Genomic DNA, 27,187 nt, shown 5'->3' with positions numbered 1-27,187 from the left:
AATGTACTGAACGTTGGTGTTGAAAGACAGTGTTTTCGAGGAACATATCAACCGGTAAAAAAGAAGTGTAGCTTATTGGGTCAGTTTTTTGTGTATCGTTTGCGAACGTTGGCAAGGTGAAATCGTAGGGAAATGGGATCATATCAACTGTAAATTTTTTGCACTTGGTAATACGCATGTGTACACTGAAATTATATTTCTTTGCTAGTCATTCATTTCTGCATGTCATCTGCTTGTTTTCTCGTAGAAAACTGCAGTTTTTCTTTTGTTACTCAAGTATACACAGGGCAGTCTTAAAGGTATATGAATTGTGTACTCATACCTGTTCCTTACTTGTCTTTTAGGAATCTGCTGCGAGCACAACCTCGACCAGCACTTCTACCATGGTCTCACCTCAATGACTACAAAGTCCAGGTCTCAAAGCTGAGATGACCTGAAACTGAGCCGCCTTGGAGAGTGAAGTGTGTTTCGTTTCGTTTGCACTGTCTCTGATTTTTTTTCTCTCTCCCTATCCTAGGACAACCAAGCGGAACAGCAAAAATGTGAAAAATGTGTGCTCACTGGACTTTCCATGGTGTGCAGTTGTGCGCGCCTTTCTGTAGCCCAGTTTGCGTACATCTCAGACCTTGTATATAAGCCATGTACAGAAACTGGACGTTTGTTTGTACATAGGAGAGAATAGACAAAGGATGTTGCCTCTAGCTGGCTGATCTGTTATGTAAAAGCTTTTAATGCAAGGGCACCCATTGCACTCTTCAAATAAAGCTTGAAGAAACTGGAGTTTGTGCTGATGAGGTTCCTAGTGTATGTTGTTCCTTGTGCAATGACATGTTCTTTTACCAAATATTATCCTATAGGAAACACTTTTTTAACCCATTCACATCCGCATAGCACATCGGTGAAGTAAGCCTTCCACACGGTGCGCTCTGTATATAGAGAGTAATGTGTGTGGCACGAGAGAGTACAAGCAGATTGAGAATTTTTGCACCTGAAACTACATGACGAAAGCAGTGATCATGCTTTTATTTGCACTGTGGAGCACTTTTGCCCAAGTTTAAGAACTCTTGCAGACATTTGGATGACTCAACAAATTTTTCAATGGGAAAAACTTCCCCCGCTGGGGGAAGAGAAAAGTAACTTGTTCAATATTAGTAAATTGCATCCTAAAACAGCCAACGACTGAACTTAGCAAGTTTCGGGAACGTTTACAGTGCCAAAATGACTAAAACACTAGAAAATACTTTGAAATATGTGATGTCGAACTGACATGCGGGCACAGGTATTTGGCCATGATGTTCAAGAAACTTGGGACTTTCATTTTCTCCTCTAGAAATGACCCTGCTACTGTGAAATTAGTGAGAATGAAGTTTTGAAAGAACACTTTATTAAATTGATTTCTCTTTAGTGTCCCTTTAATTTACTGAAGGTATTTCTTGATGCTTTGCTATATCAGACAGTAATACAGACTGCAAAACGATTCTGATGATTGTGTACAAACGTACCGAGTCGTTATTGTAGGTCCTTGTGATTATTACAGGGACACTAAAGGCAAATACCAACTTGACGTAGACTGTTTAAATATTATTCCATAAACCTCGCAACGCTTGTTTCACGCCAAGGAAATACTTAGTTTACGAGAAAATTTCGTCTGAAGGGTCCAAATACCTCTATCGCAATCCAAGTCTCCCACCACCCAACCAGGGAGTGGTGACCCATTGCATACGCCATCCCTATACTTTGCAGCCATCGGTGAGTAAAACTGCGCCTGACAGACAAGCAGTACGGTGTCTTGCACAAAACACAAGCACCTGGCCATGGAGAAACTGAGTCACGATAGAGCGGTGGATTCGCCGCTGCAGCTGATTTCAGTCAAGTGGCGTGGACCGATTGGGCATCCTGCGACATTACATGGAAGTGTAATTCTCTGCTACTTGCAGTTTGTGTGAGTTTAGTGAGTCAGCAAAACCATCACAGCACTACGCGATAACGAAACTACTGAAATGTGAAAATGCAGGCGACGTAGAGTTGAGCGAAAACGAAACGTTTCGACTGCCTGCATCATTGTCAAGGGTATGATGGCCCTTGACAACCAGTTCTTTTTTCTGAAGATGAAATAGAACTGGACAAGTAGCATTTTCTTCCATCCAACAATGCAATTCAACGATATCCTTACGACGACTGGTTGAGTACTAGTGACAGAATTTAATGCAAGAGTGCCTTCATCATTGGGCAAGTATTGAATGTCCCAGGGGAGTCTCTAATCGTGTCCTGCTGCATTTACCTCAATTTCTGGGTTACTAAGGATTTGTTCGCGATAATATTGATGCCTTAGAGATCCTCGAGCACTAATCTATCACTTTAACTTCACTTAATATTGCCTTTAGTGTCCCTTTAACAGACAGATTTAAGTGCTCCAAGTGAAGCGTGTACCTTCGTTTTATTTTATGTTAGGGATTGCTTTTAAGTGTACTGAAGCTGCAAAAGTGTTTGAACAGAGCTTTTTTTCTTTGTTCACGGGGCATGGAGCTCAATCATGGGCAAGCTTATGCATGGATGCTATTCTCGGTGCTTGTTCAAATTTTTTTTTTCTGATTGCGTTACTTCCAACAAGTGTATGAAGCTACGGAGTGCGTAGGCTGTGTGCTGTCATATATTGTGTTAAAAATGTGATGCGCATGATTATTGTTTTACTGAAAGTGCATAGCTTTGTCAGACCATGTTTTTTGTTAATATGTTTCGCAAGAGGGAGAACCAATCAGCGCGTTTTACACTCGCATTGCAGTGCAAAAGGCCAGCATTTGTAAGGTGTTCATTGATGGAAATCGTTTCTATGTGTATCTTCCATCTTTGCAAACGCTTTGTTTACAAATGAGCTCCACTTTCCACTGTGATGTTTGTGCTTGAGAGCCAGAAGAACCAGTTTATCATATAGCATAGGGCCACTTTCAATGCATGCAGATATGACAGCATCATGACGAAACAATGAGAATAGTTGAGATGCTCAGTGTTGATAGCGCACATTTCTACATGACGCTCGCATTGTTCAAGTGAATGTGTCACGCCCCTTACATTGGATCATCGCAGTGCTAACATGATTAAATTATGAAGCTGCACAAGCTTGACACGTGGCAGCAAATAGGGTACACTCGGTACGCACTTTCGAGCAACGCATACACATCGAGGTGTTGAATCAGTACGTGCTACATAGTGCTACGCACACGTAAATGCATTGCCTTTTGCGTGTACCGGCGAAACCTTGACTTCATTGCAGCCCTTTCACACCAGGCAAGTGTCTTTTGATAACTCAATCAAGAATCTGACCAATGCAATAGAAACAACCTGCGAAGCAGCTTGATAAGTGCAAGATGTGAGTGTTTTTGCCTGCAGGTAGACTGGTCGTGTATGACATAACACTCAAATAAAGCTTTGGCAGGTATCGGAACATCGTGTATATTACGTATACATCATTAGTGACATGAAGGAGCTCCGATTTTTGTGCTTGTACTTTACACTAAAAGGAATTTGTCCAGGAAACTAGTCCAAAAAAAAAAAGCTTTAACTGGAAGCAGGCAGCCAAGCCGAAGCGACAAAACAAGTGCACAGTTACTCTGCCAGAAAAGCACAAAGATCATCTGCTTCTGCCAGTTTCACAGCGTTCCGTTATCATTCCTAGCACAGCATACTCTAAACAAGCCTAAAATACGGTAAAAATCCATGCGCAAACACCCAACAATTTTTAGTGTGTCAACTTGCGTAACTCTGTGGGCGAAGCCACACGCCCCGAAGCGAACGGGCAAACTGTGAGGGCAAGCGACGAGGGAAAGCACAAGCAGAGAGGCCAGGCGAGGTGGTACGTCGCTACCTTTAATTTTATATTCAGGGGGCTTGTGGCACCGGCCATGCTAGGGAAAGAAAAAAAAAAATACAAAGCTTCCCTTCGCGCATCCGCGGCTACACAGTAATGAGGAAGTAAATTATGCTTGCAGATAGAATGGATTCGAATCGTGCTATGCACATATGCCCATGCTGCCTCTGAAACTATGATGCGTTCAAAATGTCCGTCGTTCTCACTAGTAGTCAGAAACTCCACTTAACAAAAGGCTCGGTATAATTTTTGTGTGGGTGCGCTTGTGTGTGTGTGTGTGTGCCTGCATGCATGTATTTGTGTTTCGGCTCTTTATGCACTCGCACATAGCTTCGCTGAATATAGATTAGAACTTGTTGGATCTGCCGTATTTTTTATTTGTTTCTGAATTCTAGAGTAGAGGAAACATTACAAATTGCCCATTTTACCACATTCACAAGTTAGCAGTAGCTCTTACTATTTTTCCACTGACGACTACAAAAAAATCTTATGGGCATATCATTGAGACAGGTGTAAACCTACATACAAGATATTGGTATACTATCAGGTCATTATCAAACCAAATTAATACCATTAACAGCTACTTTATAGTTTGTGCATTTCATATTCATTTGCAGCAATGCGGCAAGCACCTGCAGTGGCATTTGTTTCTTTTCACTTCAGGTAGCACAAGCCGGTGAATATGCTTGCACTGCCACGTCTCCATTCGCCGCGTGAAATTAGTCTTTAAATTTCGCTTCGTGTAGGCCAGGCTTAACGAGAACAACTGTGTAGGAAAGAGATGCAGAAATACACTCAGTTCAAATCAACTGGAAGTTGACAGGTTACCACACAAAGGAGGCGGGACATAGCAATGGCGCACATTGTAAAAGCTGAGGGAAAAACTTTGCAGCTTGAGGGAAGGGTAATACCACTCGTACCTGTGTTGTTATAGTACGCTGACACAAAATGTTTGTGACAAAGCATTCCCTGAGCGATGCCTTCCGTGTTTGGGTGTACGACAAAAATGCACAGACTATTACAATACTCCCTAATGTGAAATTTAAGCATAGCTCTATACAAGTTTTTTTTTTCACTATATATTGGCTGGTGCGGACAATCTGTCTCATGCGGCACATTCCAAATGGAGTGAAGTGTAACGCGACCTCACTAATCAGAAGATCGCGAGAGACAGCATGAGGGAACGATTCACAGCAGTAGCCACAAACAGACCTCCGCAAATGCAGTGCTTTGTTTTCATATATAGTGTCATTGAATACGCTCGCAGCATGCTATCGCTGAACAGACATGTGCTACTCTGGTGCCACCTTGTAGCCATTGTCGCCGCAGGGCTGCACTATGCTTTTCTTCTCATGCTTTCGCCACACCGTCCTCCTCCACTTTCCGCCTCATGCTTTCACTGTAGCCTCTTCCTCCACTTTATTTCCACGCGCTCTCTCCGGTTTTAATTCCCTACTGAACTCCCGCCTTCACTCGTTCATCCTTCGCTCTGTTCATTTGCTCGGTTATGCCAACGATGACCGTCGACATTCAATGCAGGAATGCATTGCTGAATGCAATGCTGAAGCTGTTTTAGAGCTGCACTCTAAAACAGCTTCAGGCACCCTTTAAGCTCAGGGACACTGTCACACTGCTAGGAAATGGTTCATAATGAGCACAGCCATTCCTACGTACCACAATGTATATTTATATCCACACACACCCTTTTCCTGATGTCCCAACAATTTTTTCATGAAAGCTTTGCTTATTCAGCTTGCTTTTACTGCCCACAAGCAAGCAGAGCAATCAGTGCAGTAAAAAGGCAAGGCCTCTCAAAATGACCACTCATAGAGTGGCTTTCTCACCATCTCGATGGTTACAAAGATGACTGCAAAGCTGCTGTGGCTTGGCAGAAAACCTGGTTTATCACTGTTGCTTTGTTCGCAAATGCTTAACACATCTGCACACTGCATAGGCCACATGTCCTGCAGCATGAAAACAGCCTTCAGCTCACCGAGAAAACTACCAAGCCGAGGAGAGAAGATTTCCACAAGTTGAAAGTCGCAAAATTGCCACATGAGGGCAGTAGCAAGCTTCGCCAAATTGCTCTGTGCCACAAGATCAAACACAGCTACTCCAATGTCAATTATTTTTATTTACATACGCAGTGGCTTGCAAAATACAAACTAGATCACAGAACATCTTTGTGTTGTTTCTCATGCCAATAAGGACCTTCACAACTAAAGTGTTCTAGACAGGCATGAATTTACCATATGGCACCACAGCGCCCCATTTACAGGTAAAGCACGCAGTTGGGACACCTGTACAGCATATCACAATGTCATTACAACAGGTTCCCTCCACTAAGAAATATTGCAAAGACCCTTTACATACTTCTTATTCAGAGCAAGTTTGGTGTACAGAGAGATGACCCAACTCTCATGCGAAAACATTTTGCCACATCAAGCGCCACACTTGTGTGGTGCTTGGTGTGGCAGTAGACTGTGTTAGTTCCAAAAGTTAACAAAAGTACTTGCTCTTATAGCTGCAAGAACTCTTTCCACATATGCTTAAAATTTGACGACAGATACTGGTAGGGAAATAGAATTTTCTAGCTAATTAGTGTCGCACCTGTTGAAGGCACCACACTTATGATAACACATGTGCAAATTCTGAGTGATTTGAATGATTTGATGTGATGGCTCACTCCCATCGTTATGAGAAGTTGTGCATCATAAATGTCCAAACATCTCGTGTTGTAGAAGAGTAAAGGTGCACATAGAGAGAGAGTGGGTGACATAAACCCTATCTTAGTCAAACGCTTCTGCATGAATAAGGCTGTGCATTTTATACCTAGAAAAGACTGTATCATTGCCAGTATATCATAAATGAGCAGACCAACATTGCAAAAGGTTCATCCAAAGTTTATCCACAGCTTTTGCACTTATTCTAAAAAATTGGGCTACCTTTCGCTGAAGGTCACATTGAATGGCAATAAAAAGCAATATATGTCAATGCCTCCATTTTGAGCTCCTTCAGTTAAACTTGTTGTCTAGGTTGTGAAAAGGCAAATAATGTTTAAGACGACAGTGTAAACTAAATGGCAAGCACCTCATAAGACCACAGTGTTACATTTTCAGACCACTGCTGGCATCTGTTCACAACATTTCAGTCCTGTACACATCAAACTACACTCCTTCAACCAGACAGATAAGGAAAAAACAAATGCAGGCATAGGTGGTAATAGGGATAACACTGTCCATGGCAGCCTTCATATACGAATTTGACGTGTCATACAATGGGTCCACTGTGATATGACTGCTACTGATGCTGTGACATCAAATTCAAAAGTCCGGTGATGACTGCATGCAACATGAAAGTTTCATCCATTCTTTCAAAAGATATTACTAGGACAATGTGTGCCAAGCCTGGTTAGAGGCTTCTGGCTGAAAGCCTAGGCATGAGAACTTTAAAGGCACACAATCCATAATCTTATCCTTTCATTCATAGCGAGTTTCCCTTTGTCATGCAATAGCCCAGTTAGATGGGCAAACTTAGTGGCACTTTGAGTGCACTTTGCGTCAGTGAGTGTCACTGTGGCTGGCACACTGCTAGAAGGGCAAATGACAAATGCATTTGTTGGAAGTGCTGATCCACAAATTAGCCTGCACATTATGTATCTGTTATTCCAGGCAATATTTGCAAAATAACATTAACACAATCAATGATGAAAAATGAGACTGCTCTCGTTGGCAGAGGAAAAAATGCCGTTTTCAAAAAGTGGGGATGCTTGGAACATTTGAAATCGCAAAGGAACTGATTTCAGAATTGGTGCCAACCATGCAGCGAGCATTGTTACATTTGATTCTGGAGCACTGCCATCAATGCTACACACTTCAATGCAGCGAAGCAAGTTTGACGAATGCACTCTACACTGAGTGTCGCTAGTAAACCTTTCCGTGCGACAGCCTGCAAATTACTCTAACGGCAAAGTTCACTCGCTCAAAGTGATACTAAACTTGCCCATCTGACAAAGTTATGACTGCAGCCTACCTACAAAAGAAGAAAGACATGCATCGCTCACATAACCAGCAGGACAGCTGAAAGGTATACATACACCTGGTGTAAATGTTGAACAGCGCTTGCATTAGCTGCATGCCAGTGTTTGTATAGTGTGTCTTTCCTGTGTTCTGTCCGTTTCTGCACTGACAAAAGGGTCGCTAGAAGCCATCATGCCCCATCCAACAGCAGTGCCTTCATCTCAACCCTTGGCGTGAAGCAAGAACTGAGCCTTTTCCAGTTCTCCATGTAATGCGAAACTGTGCAACTAATATTTCAAACAGCTGTAAGAAATAGGGGACGTGCATGCAAGAAACAAGGAAGGGCATAAGCGTAACGCAACAAATTTGAATGCAATTGCAGTACAATCACCTCATGCCATACGCTTAGTTTTGTGACGTTTAGATAGGCAAGATAGCAGATATAACAAGAAAGCCTGCCAGTTGACTTCACTCACTCCTTTGATTGCCGAGACTCGCAAACAGAGGTGTTCGGTTAGGGTAACCTTTTCATCAAATTATATGATGCATGGCAGATGAGGGCTTTGAATATCAAGTTGAATATGATTAGTTCTTTTTCTACAAAGAATGGCCGAGAGAGAGAAAGCATAAAAATTTGAACTCTGTCCCTGAATACACAGGATGCTCTTTGTAAATCTGTCCCAGTGGGCAGCTAGTGAACGAGCGGAAAGCGAAAGGTCATCGCAGTTCATGTGATCGTGACAATTAAAATAGCAGAAACAAAAGGAACATCGCATGACTAGATGCATAAAGGAAATTGTAGAATGTGCGCCTGGATACATACGGTGCAAATTAACAGAAACTCGTAAAATGAATTCCTGTGCTTACAGCTGCTATTTTAGCTTCACATCTTCAACCATGATGGCCTTATTTAGTTCAAACCTTAATATAAAACTTGATATCGGCTCCTACCCGGTTAGTTCAGATAAAATTAGGAACTGGCATCATGTGGATGCCTCCTTAATAAAACAGCACACTTCTGAAACGGGCAGATTAGACTTGCTAACGGCTTACAAGAAATAATGTGCATACAGTGTCAGTGTTCTGCCTCCATTATTTGCCAGCTATTGGCAACGCCAGTCTACCTGTGTGCAAGAACTTGCTTCTTCAGTGGCAAGGCACACAGATGATGTCAGAAAGCAGGCAAATGTCAATACCAATTATTCTATTTTAAGACGAAGACAAAAAAAACAAATCATGGAATGAAATTTGGAAGCAAGTAAACAAGCAAAAATGAAAAATCTTATCTATTTGTTATGTTATGTTTCTATTACTGTTCTCATTCCTCTCCATTATGTGAAGGTCACTATACAAAGGTAACAGAGAAACTTACTCATCGAATTATATGTTCAGAAAAGGAACCGATTTTGAACCACACCACCATACATAACATTAGTGATGGGTACATGGTAGGCAATATGAAGAGAAATAGACTTTTTCACCAGTCAAGAAATGAGTCTAACGGTAGCATAAAAGCAAGGCGTAGTTGGTTATATTGTTGCAGGCTATCAAAAAAAAAAAAAAAAAAAAAACTAAACTCCACTCGAAGTGGTTATACAATACAGCAATAACACACTCCCCTTCCACTATACCCCACCCACTTACCCACATACCTACGCTACAGAAGATAATTTATCCATAACAAAATACTGACGAAATAACATGCTTCTGGCTAAGTTGCCTTTTACAGAGGTCCTGCAGTGCCTTTTGAGCAAGGTAAATAAACCATACCAGATACAATGCAAATGCTGAGACGAATAAACTTTTTGCACGCAGCAGGGAAAGTACAATATTGCTGTAAAGATTATTTCTGCTTTAGCTTTACTGTGGCTTTTCTAATGCCTAACCAGCATTTATTTGGTTGGCCTGATGATGCTAAGGAGGAATTCTGGGACTGCTAGCCAAACTGCCGAATACATAATGAGATATCGTTAAATTGGTAGAATCAAGAACACACTGTTTTAACATTAGCTTGTTAGTTCAAGTTAATGACCGATGACCAAGAGTCATATGCTAAAGTTATGTTGCCTCCCTTCATAATACAAAATTGCATCATTGCTCAAGTTTCGATTGCCTATCTTGTGCATTGCATTTACACACTATGGTGAGTTGAGTTTTTTGCCTGCAAGTTCTCCATGAGTATCTGGAATTATCTAAATGATGCATTACTGTCATTTGCAAATGCAATGGAATGTGCTTCAATAGTCGTGGTACTGAAGACAAATGTAAAGTTGCACCACCGCTGTGTCGTCATTGGTGCAAAGGTGTCAACAGTGACATGAAAATTCTGCATCAAGTGGTTCAAGAAGCCAAGTTCCAGCAAAGCATGGTTATAGCCTAATAAGCTGCCAACATGTGTGCTCCATTTGGCAGCTTATTATGGCTCCATTTGGCAGCATATACAGTATATCGAAACTCAAATGGAACTCGATTGAGAATGTCTAGGTTTAGCGAGTTATACGCACCAAAGCCTGTAATGGCCATCACATAACACACAAAAAACAAAAAATCACCACAGCAGAAATCACGTATAGTGCACAAATATTTTGAACACTGCCCTGCTCAACCATACCATTGGCATGCAAGTTGTGGAAGAAGCATATCACTGCAGAGGATTTGAATGGTGATCCTTGATGGGCAATAACTCCCCTTCTACACTATACATCCAAATAGTTCTCAATAGAGGTTTTGCAACACTATACTCATTTCATTAGTTTGTGAAAAGGCACAGCAGGACCCCTTGGAAGGTAGGCACTCAAGGTGTCCAGTGGATTATTGCCGCAAGTGTGTACCTTCATAGAAACAAGCAAGCTCCACCAGCTGTTAGTAAACTTGTACATATGGCACACACAACTGAATACTCAAATAAATCATGCACTGAATTCACAAATTAAATACTTTGATTTGAAATGAAACATTCACTCAAGTCTCTAAGCGTCCCCCGCTTTGGTAAAACATGTTTGTGTCCATGAATGAATGCATTTACATATTGAGATGAACGAAGCACCCCCCCCCCTCCCCCATGACTTTTGCCACATATTAAAGCCAACAGATGCAGAGTCGGTGCAGCATGATGAGGTCAGAAACACCAAGTGGCAGGATGAGTTTACCTACCAACATACAGTTGGCGCTAAATTTTTCAGACATGAAGAGGCTATAAAAATGCTCCAATAATCGGGTGGTCCTAATTAATTTCAAGAAAAAATATATTTTGTTGGTTTTAACAATGAAGCACTACAGTACATTCATTTGTACAGTAGCTCAGTGTCGTCTATCCATGAAAAAATTCCTATGTGAAGGTCAAGGCAAGAAAGGGGCTTCGCATCTCATCTCTCATCATGTAGCTTGATCTGCTTCAACCATCGTAACGTCGCCACAAAGTGCAGATGACGCGATCTTGACTGTACAAGTTCTGTTCAGAGTTTTCAGCTTACATGCAAGCTTAACCCATTCAGTCCAGTAAGAGCACCGACGAACTTGGCTGGTGCACACACCGTAGTTACCTGCTGATCGTCCGGTGACCTGAATGTCACTTATATACTTATCAGCCTAGCCCGCACGCAGGATACCAAGCCTGATCACAGATGAGCCACTTGTACAAACATAGTATTAGCAGTTCGTTGTTCACAACTGCCATTTTTTCAACATGCGGGTGCTTCTTGTCCAAAAAAATCAAGCGAGGTATTATACGACAGTCCTATATTTTGGTTGCCATTATACATTTCTTGTGTGGACTGAGATGGCGGTGCTACAGTAAATGATTTAATAAATGTCCAGATAATTAAGCTGGTCAAAAAAAGATGGCATCTGAAAAATCAATCGACGACTACTATGTACGACTTATGACACCGCATGTGCATCACCTACTTGTCCTGTCCTTGTCAATTCGCACTGTCATTCGTTCCCTATGTGTTGTAAGATGAAAAAAATTTTTTTTTTCCCGTGCGAGTGTGGTTATGATGTGCTGTGTGTTGTCTGGCAGCTGCCCTTTACTTTTTGTTGTTCTTGTTCTCTTTTATTTTATTGCTTTTCTGACTATCACGCGCTTTTAAAAGCACATACTTCCCACAAATAAATTGTTCGGTCAGTAGCAGACCTGACAACTTTAGAACTTTAATACGTAGGCAAAAGATACCAAAAGTTGGTGAAAAAAAAAAGTGTCTGATTACTCAAGATGTTGACTGTGTATAAGCTTTGCATGCTTTGTTTAATAGGGATACTGTCAACAGGTGCTTTGCTCCATAGTTGCAGTAAGAAAGATCTGAGCCACAAATGCTTATGAAATGTACCGATGAAATATTCACACAATGGCCGCCGAAATTTCAACTGCTGTTATACATTGGTTTTACAAGTTGGTGCCACTGCTGGGTCCATATCATAGCCACCTTACATACACACAGTGCCTGCCAGATCCTTGCAAAACTGCTGTTGTTTATGGAGGCACCACTTACGCAGGGGGAGGAGAATCATTCAATTTTGGCCATTGTAACGACCAGTCTTACCAGCGCCCTGTCACGCACCTTATGCACCATTGGCAGCAGAGTGCAAACGTTGATCAGTGCTCTGGAAATAACAATGCTCGTGTGCAGCTGTAGCAGATGCTTTCGTTTCGAAAAGCAACTATAAGCAGAATATTTATATTTCGCTAATTGTTACCACACTTCTACCGATACCCATGCATCTTTTTTCGTTAGCAGCAGGCACCAAACATACGAAAAGTGCATTCGAGAAATATACATAAGCGAGGCCAGAGCCTCATTTCCAACGACAGCCACTTCTCATTGGTTTGCCGATGATCCCACAGGCATGGCATACACAGGAGGCTATGTCCATACTACACCTAATTAACAGGTCCAAAAAAATTGGGCTACAAAAAATTGCTCAGCGACTGTACTTGTAACCTTTTTAAATAAACTTTGCTTTAAACTAGGTGCAAACGAAATGCCTTAAAGTGGCTGGTGTCACCACATCGATGGTAAGCTCTAAAATCTGGCATTTTATTATAAAACCATAAAAGTTCAATGTGCGTTGCTTTTGTAAAGATATAGCTAGCCTTGCTCACATGCTCTGGGGTTGCCCCCCTGCCGCCGGGGGCCAGAACCACCAAGAAACAGTGGGACCGAGCTCTACGCAGCTCGGACCTTGAACCACAGCTCTGGGCTGTCCATCGGGCCCGCGACGCAGTGGAGCGGCATAGCCTCTCAGTCCCGACGTGGGAACGGCCCGCTGTGCACGATTAGCGCGCACCAAGGGACCTCAATAAAGTTATCCGACCAACCATCCATTCATCCATAAAAGTTGGCCAGTATGTAGTAGCTCACACATAGAACAAGAGTGAGAACTGACTGGCCGTCAAATGCAGAGGACAGTTCACGTCGTAGGGAGTCTCATGCTTTTGTCATCACCATTTTGCTTTTACATTCCTCTGTCTTTTGATATGAATGAGCAGCTACCTCAAACCAAGATTACATTCCCAACTTGTTTGGTACCCTTGGTTATTGATTGTAGAAACGTCAAGTGATCAAATGGCAGCTGATGGTTTTTTTCGCAAGGGTCAAGGACCATGGAATGCAGGCATGTCATGAACCAACACAACCGTGATGTGTCACAAGTTGAGCAGGCAGTGCTTAGACATGCCACAAATATTTTTTCTTTTTCTTATCACAGTTTGTCTTCTTTTGGTGCAACAACAGCATTATCTAGAGAGAGATGGCAATACGAGGTGACAATGGTCGCTAAAACATCTAGTGTCCTATGCTTCCTAACGCACGAGTAAAGGTAAGGAATTCAAAATGGCAGCAGTGGGCTTCAGAATGTACGCCTACTCTTTTAATATGAGTGATATGAAGAACTGATAAAAGTGTTGATAGTGGTGTGACCCTTTCAACTCGTGTTGATGGCTCTTCATAGAATTAAAGCATGTGTGAAGGGGACGGTAAGGTTAAGGCAAAAGGTTTTGGCTGGAAGCGGGAGGTAAAGTCAAGCGCAAAATTTTAAGGAGCAGAGTTGCCGCTAAATTTCTTTTTTCTTCTCAGCCTAGGCATAAAGGCCAAAATCAAGTGTACTACCCACGTACACCTGCTGGCAGGTGTACGTGGGTAGTAGGTAGTAGGGTAGTAGTAAAGGAGCTGGCAGTCCTAATCCCATGTGCAATGCCGTTGTTTTTTTGTTGTTGTTTTTTTTCTCATCTGCATGCACACTGCACCTAGACATCAAAGGCTTAGCACGTCTGAACAGTATTTTAGGAAAGCCCTGAAGTGACTGACTGGGCACAAACTGGGGCCGCTAACCCTGAGTGCACCATGCCTGTGAGCACACTCTGATGCTATACAGAACGAGTTATCTTCATTTGTCGGCAGCCTTTGATGGCAACACTGGTAGCATGTGCCATGATTCTTCTATAAAAAGGAACAGGCTGCAAGCATCACTGCACACGAACAACCTTTTCACACCAACAACAGGCAAAGTTCAGTGCTGTAAGGAAAGCATTTCACGCAGCTTGTTTCAAGAACCAGCAAGCGAAACCATAGTAGCTCCTCACATTTTTTTTTTTGCTTAGGTGAGCGCAAATTTTCCAATGACACACTAACAGCAGCTAGCCCTCTGAATCACAAGGCAACTGGACCTTGTGGTCACGTGCGTGCATGGTTGTGTTTACCAGCTGGGCAGAAGACGCAGCTAGGCGGCAGCAACCTATTCAAGGCCATCAAGCACGCAGACAGTTCACATCGCAGGGGGTCTGATGCGAGCATGAAAACAAATACGACAAGGTAAACACACCAACAATTTGCAAGCAATTGCTATGCCCCTCTCTGCTACATAATTCAGCTGGCTGCAGGCTGCGAGATGCGCCAATCAAAGCTGCTGCACCGATTCCTGCACCTTGCACACCTCCTTTGGTTTGGCGGTGACCAAATCTTCTGCTTCCTACAATGAGTCCATACACTTCAGGCGAGCGCAACAGCGTAGCATACAAGAACCGTGCCGCACAACAGTCACACGAGCGCTGGCTGACTGACACAGAAGGTGAGCAAGTGGTCTGAGCCAAATGAGTGACTGATCAAAGCGGAACGCCAGGAGGTCACCAGTTGAGTGCAGAGGCGATGCACGCTGCTCAGCGCACATTGCTCATTTCATGAGCAGTCCCAGCTGCATGCTCTGGGCAATGCAACACATGGCGACAGTGCATCTTGACGTCAAGCGGTCTGGTTCAAACTCAACACACAGAGAATAAAGCCAAACTGGCAGCTAAGCTCACATTAGCCTGCCACTGCCAATACCAAAGCACTTTGCAAGTAGTGTAGCAAGCATGTGCAAAAGGCTTTCATGACACTTGGAATTGAACATCGCACTGTACGGCTACCGGCAGTGCAGCATAAGTGAACACTTCTTTCCCGATAGCAGTCAGTCGACATGTTCAACTCATCTCGGCTCACGTAGCTGTTTCAGCAGGAGATGGTCACGCACTACAAATTCACAGCAGGCGAGCTGCACTACACAGGCGTCACCCTTTTGACCGGATACAAGGTGGGCCACGTTCCCCAACTTGGAGCAGTTGGACAGGGTCACAATCTGGAACTTGACAATTGCGAATTGGCTATGCATGTCCCGATCTCGCCATGTGTATTCTGAACGGTCCTCTGTGTAGCCAACAGCGAGGGGGTCACCTTCGTGCAGCTGCCACAACTCTCTCCCGACAGGACGCGCGCAGCTGCTCAATGTGTGCCCGCTTCAGTGACTTGGGCTCCTTGAAGGCAGCCTGCATTTGCAGACAAGAAAAAGTCAGCAAAATGTACTGACATTAAATGAGTAAAGCTGACCAAACTTGATTCAATGTATACCTGCTCAATAATGATTGCAACTGATCCAAGAAATTCTGAAAACTTTGGCTGGGCTGCTGTGTTTCCAATACATTTTCACCAAATGACCTAGCCAAAGCAATCTGTAATCTATTCAACCATTTTACTTCTAGTGCCAATGCAGCAACAAAATAATGTACCTCTGCAGCAGAAGATATGTGAAGATTGAGAAGTGCACACAATTATACATCACACAGATGTGCTTTCTTTGGATTTGCGTGGCTGTACACAAGGATTGAAAACAGACCACATGACATGAGCAACGTGTCGTGTGGCTGTTTGAGCAGTCAAGTACAAATATTTCGCAGCATGTGATGAGTGCTAAATTGAGAGGTTTTACTATGAAGCTCTTTTTTTCTCTCTCTCTCTCTCTCTCTCTCTCTCTCTCTCTCTCTGTGCACATGTGCCATTGCACGCATGTACAAACACATACGCTCACTAGATTGTCTGGTGTCACTAGGCTGCTGCTGTCAGCAATCTAGTGATGCTACATGTTGGGCCCACAACATGTTACACAAGCAAACAGGCATGGAGAAAGATACAGCAGAGCTCACTTATCACATCAACCAGGCGCACATACTTTTGCAATAAGTGGACTGCCCAAAAAGAAGGCCAAAAGTGACATGAATGCCTATGCTAAAAAGAAGTCACTAATAGGAGTTTGTTTCTTGGACAGGCTGCACTATCTAGGCTGTTTAGGCAGGCTAGTGTTCATCACTGAGGCCTGCAAAGAAGACCCATTGCTTCATAGTAGGCAGGCAAGCATTTGTGATAGAAACGCTCGGAGTTGATGCAAAGGGCTTTCAATTTTTATTATGAGGCAAATGTAGTGCAGATAATTTATTCGAATAAGAAAGTTCAATAGTGCCCAATAACTAAGTGAAAGCCCATAAGTGTTTGAATCCAATAAGAACAAAGCAGTTTGAAACCTCTATCCTTGTAGCTGTTAGATTCACGTCAGTTACAGTGTTGCAGAAGTGAATAAGCCGTCTCAAAAAATAATGCCTTAGAGGGCATTGCACGATGAAAGGAGCAAAGAATGTAGTGTAAAAATGGCAGCGCAGCAAAATGTGCAGTTACCTTGGGCAAGGGTGCCACAGTTTCAAATTCATCATAATGTGTTTGATTTTAAAGGGCCACTAAAGGCAAATATTAAGTCAAGTTAAAGTGATAGATTAGTGCGTGAGAATCTCTAAGGCGTCAATATTATTGCGAACAGAGCCTTAATAATCGACAAATTGAGGTATATGCAAGACATGATTAGAGACTCCCCCGGGAAATTCAAGTACTTGGCCGATGACGAAGGCACTCTTCATTTAATTTCTGTCACTAGTACTCAACCACTCGTTATAAAAATGTCATTGTATTGCATTATACGATGAAAGAAAATGCTGCTTGTCCTGTTCTATTTCATTTTTAGAAAAAATAACTCGCTGAGATTACCCTCGACAATGACATGGGCAGTCAAAAGGTTTAGTTTTCGCTAGACTTTATTAGCCTTTCGTGTCCCTTTAAGCCTGCGTTTGTTAGCTACCATATACAGTAAAATTGCGTTAACTCGAAGCAGTAAAAACCGACAAAAAATTAAGGATAAGCAGAGCTTCCAGATAAGCGAAATCACAAAAATAAAAGCCTGCTGGCCGCGCATAAGACCACATAGAGCCTTTCCAAAATGCCACCAGTAATATTCACGGTCAATTTCGCATGCTTTGGCACCGGACACGTTGGCCCCTAAGGGCAATGGCATTACTGGCATTGTGCCAAGGCTGTGCACGCTTGGTACAAGTTAATACGATTGGTGCTAATACAATATTTTATGCCAGTCATTCGAGCACAACCATGGTTCCAGACATGCAAAAGGCTGATGCTGCTACTTTCTCTATCGTCATGATTTTCGGATAATTTCACACCGAAAACTGAAACTGAACTCTAGACAAGTGTAACTGTCGCACCTTTAGCACACGCCCGGGAGTGACTCGACATTTACAACTCACCGTCACTGTCACGTGAGAATGAAGCAAGTGTTTTTATCAAGCTGCGAGCTTGAATGCTGGCTCCTTTTGGGCACAGCGCGTAGGCTGATCGCACCTGTTCAAAAGCACCGATGATCTTGCCCCCTGGTCACAATTATTATGCTATGACCACACTGATGTGCCCACTAACAGCATCCCAAATGAGATATGGAAAAAAAAGAAAAAAAAAGGGCTTCAACTCCCAGCTCACCACAGCTATGCGAGACCACAACAAAGTGGCAGTGAGCAGCTGCGCAAGTGTGCGCGAGCAGTGATGGACAGAAATAAGGGGCAAAGGTAAGCGAGGAGTGCGGCTCGGCACGCCGTCTGGCTCAACTAGTGAGCTCGGCCCCAGCACAATCGCTCGCTGTCCCCAGTTGAAAAGCGAGTGCGAGTGACACTGCTGATGCTGCCTCACTGCCTTTTCCCCGAGTATTTTCGAAGATTTCGAGTTATCTGGAGACCATCTGTAGCCGAGGAAGATGAACTATCCACATAGAAGCATGCTGTCTGTTCAAATTATGCAGCAGAATTTGCATTACAGACTACAGGACTGCATAAGTAATCAAAGAATTTAGCAAAACCAAAGCGCAGAACAAATGGAGAATTTGTCGATTCATCACCACAAGAAGAAAAACAGTTACAAGAACGGGCTCCCCACACCTTCAGATATTCACAGCAATGGCGCGGGAAGACATGAAAGGAATGGACACTGACCTTAAGGAAAGCATGGCAGTTGGTGACTTGAGGTCCCGAGGCAGCCTCTTTGAAGGCTGCCATTATTTCGCCCAGACCGCGCGCAGCCAGGATCTGCTCCTGGCCTTGGGCAACCAGCGTGATGGCCACCCGGAAAAGCACCTTGGACCCTTCCAGAAAGAGGCTGTCCCACACCCGCAGAACAGTCTACAGGGCAGAGGGGAACCATGTCTTGGGCGTCATATTTTATTAATTCACTGACTGACTGATCAAACAGGTCTAACACCAAACAGCAAAGCGAGGATCTGAGCAATGAGCGAGAATTTCATAGCAGAGCATTCAGAATTAATTTTGACTATCTCAGGTTTTTTTATGTGAAGCCAGACTATGGTAAAGAATAGAACTAACAACCGAGCTAGTTGATAATTTGAGTATTCAAAGTTTGTTAAGTATTCGAAATGAACAAATATATGCTTTTTTCTGTGCATATAACCCGCAGAAATAACTGGATACAATGCTCAAATCTTTGTAAAAGCTGTCTCCAGTCGCAGATGCACGAATCGCCCACGTCATATCTTTGGCCAGTGGCTCTGTTCCTCACCTCTTCGGCAAAGCTGATGGTGGAGAGCTTTGCCTTAAAGGTGTGTTCACAGCAGTCAAGGCTGCACTGCCGCAAAACCACACCACTAGGCGAAATGTGCGCTGCCGTGAAGCAACACGTCAAGGTGGAAGTCGCGTATAATCCACACCCGAATTTTGCTGTTACATTTTTTACATTTTTGGTACATGCTATGTGTGCAAATAATACGATAAATTTAATACATCTATAATCAACAGCTTCAGTTTTGGTGAGCAAGATGCATTGCGTAGCTAATAGCCAAGACAAGCCAAAGACAAATGTGTTTACAGTTGCCTACTGATTTTTGCCAGTTGCTTGATTATTGCAAACATTATTTGCAGCGGCCATACAGGTTCCCGAGAACTGCTTGACCAGTGTGAACAGATCTGCATCGCCTAAGCATTAAACTGCAACTTTCTTGGCAGACACTCAGCGAAACACCATTGGTTATGCCTAATAACCAAGGCAAATGCGGCAGTGGATGACAAACTGTCATGGAAAGTTTGCCGCCAATCAGGCTCCAGATCGTGCACACGGGCTAGGCTGAGGACCGCAAGAGCATTGGGGAAAGCCTACCAAATTCATCTGTTTTATGGGTCAAGCTCGTGTGTAGGTGGAAAGAATCAAGCTGAATTTGTGCAACACAGCATAAGTAGCTGGCGTCACACAGTCACGGTCGCACTTCACAGCATCCTGACAGTGCATGATGAGTGAATATGCAACGCTTCAGTGGCCTGAGCCACTACAACAGTTTAGGTGGACTAAAGCACAACAGCGCACAAAACCCTGTACACCAAATTTTTATGTTGCTGGTGTAGTAAGAAATGTTGAATTTGAATTCTCGCATGAAAATATATAAGTAACTGCACTTTGAAAATAAACCGATTCCAGATATTTCTTTTTTTGTTGTTGTTTCTTTTTCTTTCTTTCTTTTTTGCAAGTACCTGTATTTACTTGAGTAATTTACTTGAGTATTTACTTGACCACGATTGTAGTGCGAGGGACGACTTTTCAGCCTGCTAGATTAAAAAATATAAAACCACGAATGTAATGCGAGACGAACGGAAAGATAAATGGTACCTTTATGCAACAAATCAATTTGATAACATGTTCTCATCACTTATCGCCTTCTAGGAAGGAGACGGAGCTTTCCTTGGGCGGTATTCTTGGACTATCATTTTGGGAGGAGTTAGTTTCACTTTTGCGAAATCTCGTGTGACTCGGCATCGAAAGCGTCCCCAACAACTGTTTCTGGCGCTGCACCAAGTTCGTTATCAGTGCCAAGAGCGCTGTCGGCTGTATACTTCTGAGGGGTTCAGTGCTGAAGCAAGCCAAGTCGTCAAAACTCTTTTTGAAAGTGATCGCCCGAGAATCAAGTTGTCCATGCCGTCAAGCTCCTTTGAGATGAAGTGCTTGTTAAAAGACTGCACAATTATTTCATTCTGGGACAGTACCAGGCCACTATGAGGCCCTTCCGACCAGCCCCACATTTACAAAGGGCCTCCCATTGGTGCCACTGTCTGAAAATCGATCGCACATTGATGTCAACCGACCGAACCGTGGCGGCGTTTCCGAGCTGCTCGGCCATCTCTCGAGGCGGCCATCATACCGAACGCTTTATGTCGCCATAACGTTCCAAATGAAAGTAGTCGTAGTGCAAAAGGACACAGGACTGTTACCCAAATAACATTCAAAAATGGGGTCGATTCCAACAAAAAAGAAGTATTGACTTTGGTCGACTTGTCCGTGGATTGAATTGAGACATAGAGGTACAGGGTGCGAACGTAACATTAAAATACGCGGAATTCAGAAAATTTGCTTTAAAATCGTAAATTCTTGGCGTTATTTGAATGTAACGCGAGGGTCTAGTTCACGCAACGAAAATTGTGGAAAAACTCATGTTACAATCAAGTAAATACCGTACCAAGTTTTCTTTGATTTGTCATAATCTGGCTCTTATGTCAACGCTTTATGCAAATTTCACAACTATTCGAGCTATTTGCTTCGAAATTATTCACCAATTCAACGCTAATCACTAAGGGTGTGCGAATACCGAATAGTAGCTTTCGAGTCAAATATTGAATCGAATCAAGAAAGGAAGGTCAAATATCAAATCAAATAACAGAAAATTTAACACAAGTTTTTATGCCTACAAGAATTGAAATTTAAGTGAATTTGTAAGAATTCATACTTGACTTTAAGCACAAAATTTGAGGACACAGGAAGGAAGACCAGACAGGATGAGCGCTACTTGAGACTAAAGTTTATTCTTGGAAAAACACGTCTATTTATATCTTTAGTTAACTGATAAACACTCATGTTTTTCAGAGAATAAACCTCTGTTTGAAGTAGTGCTAGTCCAGTCCTGTCTTCCTTTTTGTGTCCTCGTTTTTTTGCACTTTGAGTCAAGTAGGAAACTCTCATGCTTCCAAATTTTGTGCAAGAAAGCACATGCTCAGGAGGCTAATCACATTGCTTAACAAGAATGTTGCTAGCTATGAGTAACTTGGGTACCTATGAATCAAGGTGCATAGTATGCTATACTCTTATTAAAGGGAACACCCAACTGGCATGCCAGCACTTATGACAACTCAGTTCGTATACAAAGGTCTGGAAAATATATTTTATCAATGGAATGTCTGTCAACTAGAATTAAGGGCTTTTTTCACCTCTGAAGCTGAAGAAATAGTGAAGTTGTTCTAAATACCAACGCCATGAAGCCTTCAGTTTTATAGTGGGCCATACTGTGCTTAAAGGGACCCTGAAGCAAAACACTGAATCAGTTTATACTGATAAAGTATTATTTGAGAACTCTATTGTCAATTTCATGATAAAAGGTTGACTGTCGGAAAAGAAAATGAAGGTCAAAGCTTAGGTTTTCAAATTTCGCGCCAAAACCGCAAAGCCAGTACATCAGTGTGATGTCATGGATTTCAATATCATATTTGAACAGTGAAAGTTCTCGAAACTCGCCATTATCAGTCCTTGGCTTCTTTAGAACACAATGTAGTCAATTTTTACCCATAATGAATTAGCTAGAAACTAGCATAGGCCTTCAGATTCCTGACGCCACGGTGGGCTGCTGTGAGAACTCTAAGGCGGCGGCACTCGTCTTTAGCTTTTGCGCATTTTCTGCTTTACCAGGCGTCTTTTCACAGAAAGAGTGGTGTTTTTGGTAGTTTGGAAGGGTAATTTACAAATACAGGTGGGATAATTTCTCTCTTTAGAGCCCCTCTAAGGCGATCTTCTATTGCTTAGAAAGTATTGCTTTCCAGTCTTCTTCCAGAAAACATGAGGCTTTTCCATCTTTATGGCAGGTGTTTTCTGTGGGTTATTGTCAGTTCGTTATAAGGCCAATCTGTGTGACAGACAAAAGCAGGGAATGCACATCATGCCACTTGGCAACACTCCACGTCATCGGCACCGGTCGACCGTGGTTGGCACCGATGGTAAAGAGTTCTCAAATGGAGAGGCCCACGGCAAGTTTGTGCGGCGCCTTCCACCTCCCCTGCCCTTTTTTTTTTCTTTCCCCGTATTCATCTGCCATTTGCATAAATGCGTCTGCAGCCAGGGCTCAGCGCGCTATCTCATGATATTTTCAAGCCCGCCATGTAAATCCAAAGTTAGTCTTGTGACGGGTTGCTCGAAGCTACAAGAAAAGACCATTGTGCGCCTCTGAACAGCATTCGAAACGAGGGGCCACCACCCGGTATTTCGCAAATATGGTGGCCGTGAACATGCAACAGTCATCCCGTGCATTCGCTTTCGTTGGCGAGGTGTTTGTCGGCTTTCTAAGGGTTGTGCAACTGACTGATGGCTGTTGAAGCAGCGTTCGGGTCCGCGGTTGACCAGTCGGCAACTACTGCCACATGTCAAGTTTGTATGCGTGCTTGTATGTGGGTAGAAAGCTCCAAACTGCGCGAATCTGCGTGCGTGAACACTGAACTCACATATTTGATGCGATCAGCATGCCTTCCAGTAGTTAATCAGACCTATCTTCGCACATGCTCTTTTGCTTTCCATACACACTGCTGTTATAGTTCCCTATGCACGCATTGCATTAATCATTTCGATCAGTATCATCGACCTGGACGAACCTTGTGCAGGTAGAGATAGCATGTCATGGCACCGACCACCGCTGGGTCATTCACTGACGGTACCAATATTCGAAAAATCTAATATTCAATTCACGAATCAAATTATTTGAACATCCTCAATTCGATTCGAAATTGAATATTCGAGTATTCGCACACTTCTACTAATTACTACTTGCTTCGACTTTGCTTCGAACTAAAAATCAATATTATCACAAGCCTCGTTGTGACAGTGAATGCTCGTGGTCATCGAGTGAGATCTGTTCACGTTTGCCTGTGCACACGTGACCCCATGCTTGTTAATTAGTGAGCAAATGCTTACTGCAATTTATACCGCTGATAAAACTATGCTTTGCATAGTTGTCTAACACACTGCTATCGCTGTCAATGCTTTCCCTTTGTGGCGAAACTGTGACATTCTTTTGTTGTCGCAGAAGCAGGCAAAACAGATGCAAACAAGGAAAAGGTAAAGACTACTTTGGGAGCAGGCTGACACCTGGTCTCAGAATTGCCAGGCTCCTGGCACCTGTGTGCATGTAAGCTCGCACCTGCACGCCGATCACTGTTTCAGCTCTCTGGTACATTTGGTTTCACTTACCCTATTCAGTTAAACCTAAATCCTTCAGAACAAGTTACACACAATTTTTCCGGTTTTTGTCAGTTTAAATTTAAAGCACTGAACCCAGTTAAATGTAGCCTGCCTCGTCTTGTACGGCTAGCACACAAAAAAAGAGATGGAAAGTAATGAGAGACCAGGATGACATGAGGGTAGGAGAAGAAGGGAGTGGAGAGGGGCTTGGAGCAGAGTAGAGTGACGCAAGTCAGGTTTGTGAGAAGAATATGTCAGCACAGTAGAGTGAAGCAAGTCAGGTTTGTGAGAAGAATATGTCATATGCTGGCCACATGGCACTGTTGAGCATGATTGTGACAATGCACATCAAACTGTATACAGATTGTTGCTACCTCCTTCAGTCACGGCGCACACATTTGTGGACACGACTTATTTTTGCCATTACTGAGCAGTGGTTACAAGGAATAGACAACAAAAATTAAGCTTTGAGTAAATTGAACATTCTGCTTTCCTAAAGTACACCCATTTCACTTTTGAGTGAAATTTACTGCTTCAGACGACTGCTTTGGTGAAGGCACTACTGTGTTTGACGGGATGTTTGAAGTGGGGCATTTTGGTAGTAATTGCAAAATATTTTTTTTTCCCTTGCTGTAATGCTTGCACCCAATAATTAATCCGTGCATGAAATTTGAGTGGGTGATTCAATCTCTTTAATGAAAAAAAATGTAGCATGACTGACAGTACAATAAATGAATATTTAATTACGATTGGTCTCTATGACATGCACATAGTCATTCTGATCCCACCTCGACTTGCTTTTTATGAAGTCTCCAGCACACTGGCAAAAAATTACATAAATCTCACACGTTTATCGACAGTCAATCACAATTCGTGACTGAAGGGGCTACACGACACCTTCAAGCGCGCTATAATATGCACAGCTGCCATACTCATGTATGCCTTGTGGCTTTATCATGTATGGAAAGCTTGATGCAAACTGAACTTCCAGGACAATAAAAACTGCCATGCAGCAGGAGCACAGTCGAACCTTGATATAACAAACATGGATACAACAAAGTAAATCTAAATATTTTCTTGCCTATATCAGCATATAACGAATGTATGCTTATAATGAATATCGGATACAACAAACATATTTTCATGTTGGATACAACTTCATTACAGAGATGAACGCTCTTCCGCAGTGCTGCACACACCTCAATGGGCAGCACTTCAGCGAACAGGCAGACAAACCACTTGGTGGTCACAATTGCCCAGGACACCTCGTGCTTGGCCAGATGTGCATGCACCTGTGGCATCCGCTCCCTGCGTTCAACAGAAAGGGGAGCTCAGCAAATATTCATAACACGGCATAATGTTCAGTGGTCGCTTGGACCAGCAAATCTTTCAGCAGAGGCCACTGTAACCTGCCTGGTTAAAACCAAATGAACAGCAACTTTCTTTGCTGATATATCACCCTGCCTCATTTTGTTGCCTTTCAAAAAAAAAAAAAGAAATCCAGAAACTGTTACAGTCTCGTGTCCCTTAATTTAGTAAAGGACAGCCAAGCAGTGCCTCATCACTACAACACACAAAGACCAGGACAGCAGCTCAGCCTCCATCACATGTGTGAGGTGTGGGGAGCAGTGTGGTCCGAATATATGTGAACTGTTAAAGGTGTTAACACGAGAAAAACATTTATCTTCCTGCTCCAAGGAGAGTGCACTATGTGCTTACGATATCCAAACTTCATCACACAGTGTGGCCCCACAAAAGTCCCTACAGAGATAGGGAACCCTTGGCTCAAACCCCGCGAAACGTACCCCACATCTACATGCAGCCTTTACAAATGCAACTGCCCAGTGGTGGTGCATAACCTCGCTGCTACTGAGGAATAGGGAGGAACCTTACCAAAAATATTATAAGTAATCTCTGCCCTGATCTTAAGCAGAGGTCTGTCATGTGAAAAACTGAAAACCATTTCAACAGAAGCCCACACTTTCAAGACAACTTTCTCCACAACTTCTCTCTGTGCAGTACTTTGCACAGATTTTCCCCATCCACCACGCCACCCTGTACTAGGATGTCAGCAAGGAACAATTTATCAAACAAAAGTGCCTTCTCATCACCATATGTCTCACCAGCTACTACAGTGGATATCTAATGCAGTGGATGGCCAATGAAAAGAAGCAAACTGTTTTAAATCTCTGTCATCCAACTCGTGGCACAAACACCAACCAAGTGCCTCATAATCAGCAAGTGGTTTTAGCACGTAAAACCCCATAATTTAATTTAAACACCAACCACCTGGTGCGCATCACTCCCATGATCTGCGCAACTATGGCAGTCATACAGTGTGTCTTGTAAATGCTCTCAACTTAGTCTCGTAATGTGCATGACACATGTCGCTTTTACATTTCCAAACAGAGGTCTTAGAAGCAGTGTGCAACACTAACCTAGAGCATGGAAGGTACGACGACAATTATAAGCACCAAACACTGCACTTGTGAGTGCTTATCTCTGTTCCTTCGGCGCTGCAAGCCAGGTGCATTGCCAGCGTACCCACATTCACTTGGTGGATAGAAAATAGAGAGATTCTGCACCAAGCACAACAAAGATGGCTCTCTTCTGTAAGCACAACAAAGATGGCTCTCTTCTGTAAAAAAAAGATGCCTCTTGCCACTTGCATGCAACTGATAAGCAATTATACAGCCCGGAGCAGACGGTGTCAAAAATTAATAACTCATAAGGAGTAGAATATGTTGCTGGGCTAGTTGGTTCAAGTCAAGGAGGTATGTATTAGCCTGGCGTGGAAATGAAGGCTTGGTGGGAGGGAGTGAGAAAAAACAGAGCAAACACTTGCCCTATTTTTTCTTACTCCCGCCTACCAAGTCTTTATTTCCAAGTCACACCAAGATGCACCCCCTGAATTCACAAGGAGCTGATGCGAGAGTTCCAATATGGCATCCCCGCATGTTTTCCTTCTTGGCAGCCTTTCCTGGCTTGCAATGACTCCGCTCGCAGTAAGACTGACCTATTTGGTGTTCCAGAAGCGTGACCTTCCATTCTGGCTTCAACTTTACAGTTCATTTCTCTTGACAAACAGCCGTCAAACCACGTGTTCCAAAATCAGTGATGGTTCATGATGCTTTTGTAATGCCCGATGCATCACATACGCTACGCTAACTTTATACCTACAGAATTCTGACTTAGGTGCTGGGAAACGTAATGCATAGCCCACACAATCAGTGAACAATAATTCAGACTCTAAGGGCACTGCATAAAGTAAGAATAACCACTAGTGCGAAATAACGAATTGGCCTGGAAATAAGCGACTTTATACCACATGTGGTCAAAGAAAGGTGCGCCTTATTTTCAGATCGCCACTTTCAGGGATACCTTCAATTCTGCGT

At 43.0% G+C, this 27,187-nt stretch overlaps 2 protein-coding genes across 2 annotated transcripts in view; one reads left to right on the top strand and one right to left on the bottom strand.

Moving 5' to 3' along the window:
- Window positions 1-780, top strand: part of LOC142573032 (4'-phosphopantetheine phosphatase) — a 186,685-nt gene extending 185,905 nt beyond the window's left edge. Inside the window, exon 17 of the mRNA XM_075682527.1 lies at window positions 345-780. Coding sequence (XP_075538642.1) covers window positions 345-401 — 57 coding nt within the window. The 3' untranslated portion in view covers window positions 402-780. The remainder of the gene's footprint in view (window positions 1-344) is intronic.
- A 12,183-nt stretch (window positions 781-12,963) lies between these two features.
- The window catches only part of LOC142573029 (growth hormone-regulated TBC protein 1-like), a 44,954-nt gene continuing 30,730 nt past the window's right edge, over window positions 12,964-27,187 (bottom strand). The window contains exons 7-9 of the mRNA XM_075682525.1: window positions 24,992-25,096; window positions 18,512-18,697; window positions 12,964-15,682 (exon numbers count right to left, since the gene is read on the bottom strand). Of these exons, the coding sequence (XP_075538640.1) occupies window positions 15,587-15,682; window positions 18,512-18,697; window positions 24,992-25,096 (387 nt within the window). The 3' untranslated portion in view covers window positions 12,964-15,586. The remainder of the gene's footprint in view (window positions 15,683-18,511; window positions 18,698-24,991; window positions 25,097-27,187) is intronic.

Source organism: Dermacentor variabilis, chromosome 2 (genome assembly GCF_050947875.1).
Source record: "Dermacentor variabilis isolate Ectoservices chromosome 2, ASM5094787v1, whole genome shotgun sequence".
NCBI classification, from domain to species: Eukaryota; Metazoa; Arthropoda; class Arachnida; order Ixodida; family Ixodidae; genus Dermacentor; species Dermacentor variabilis.
The sequence above is the reverse complement of the archived record's forward strand: the minus strand, read 5'-3'. Positions and strand labels throughout refer to the sequence as shown.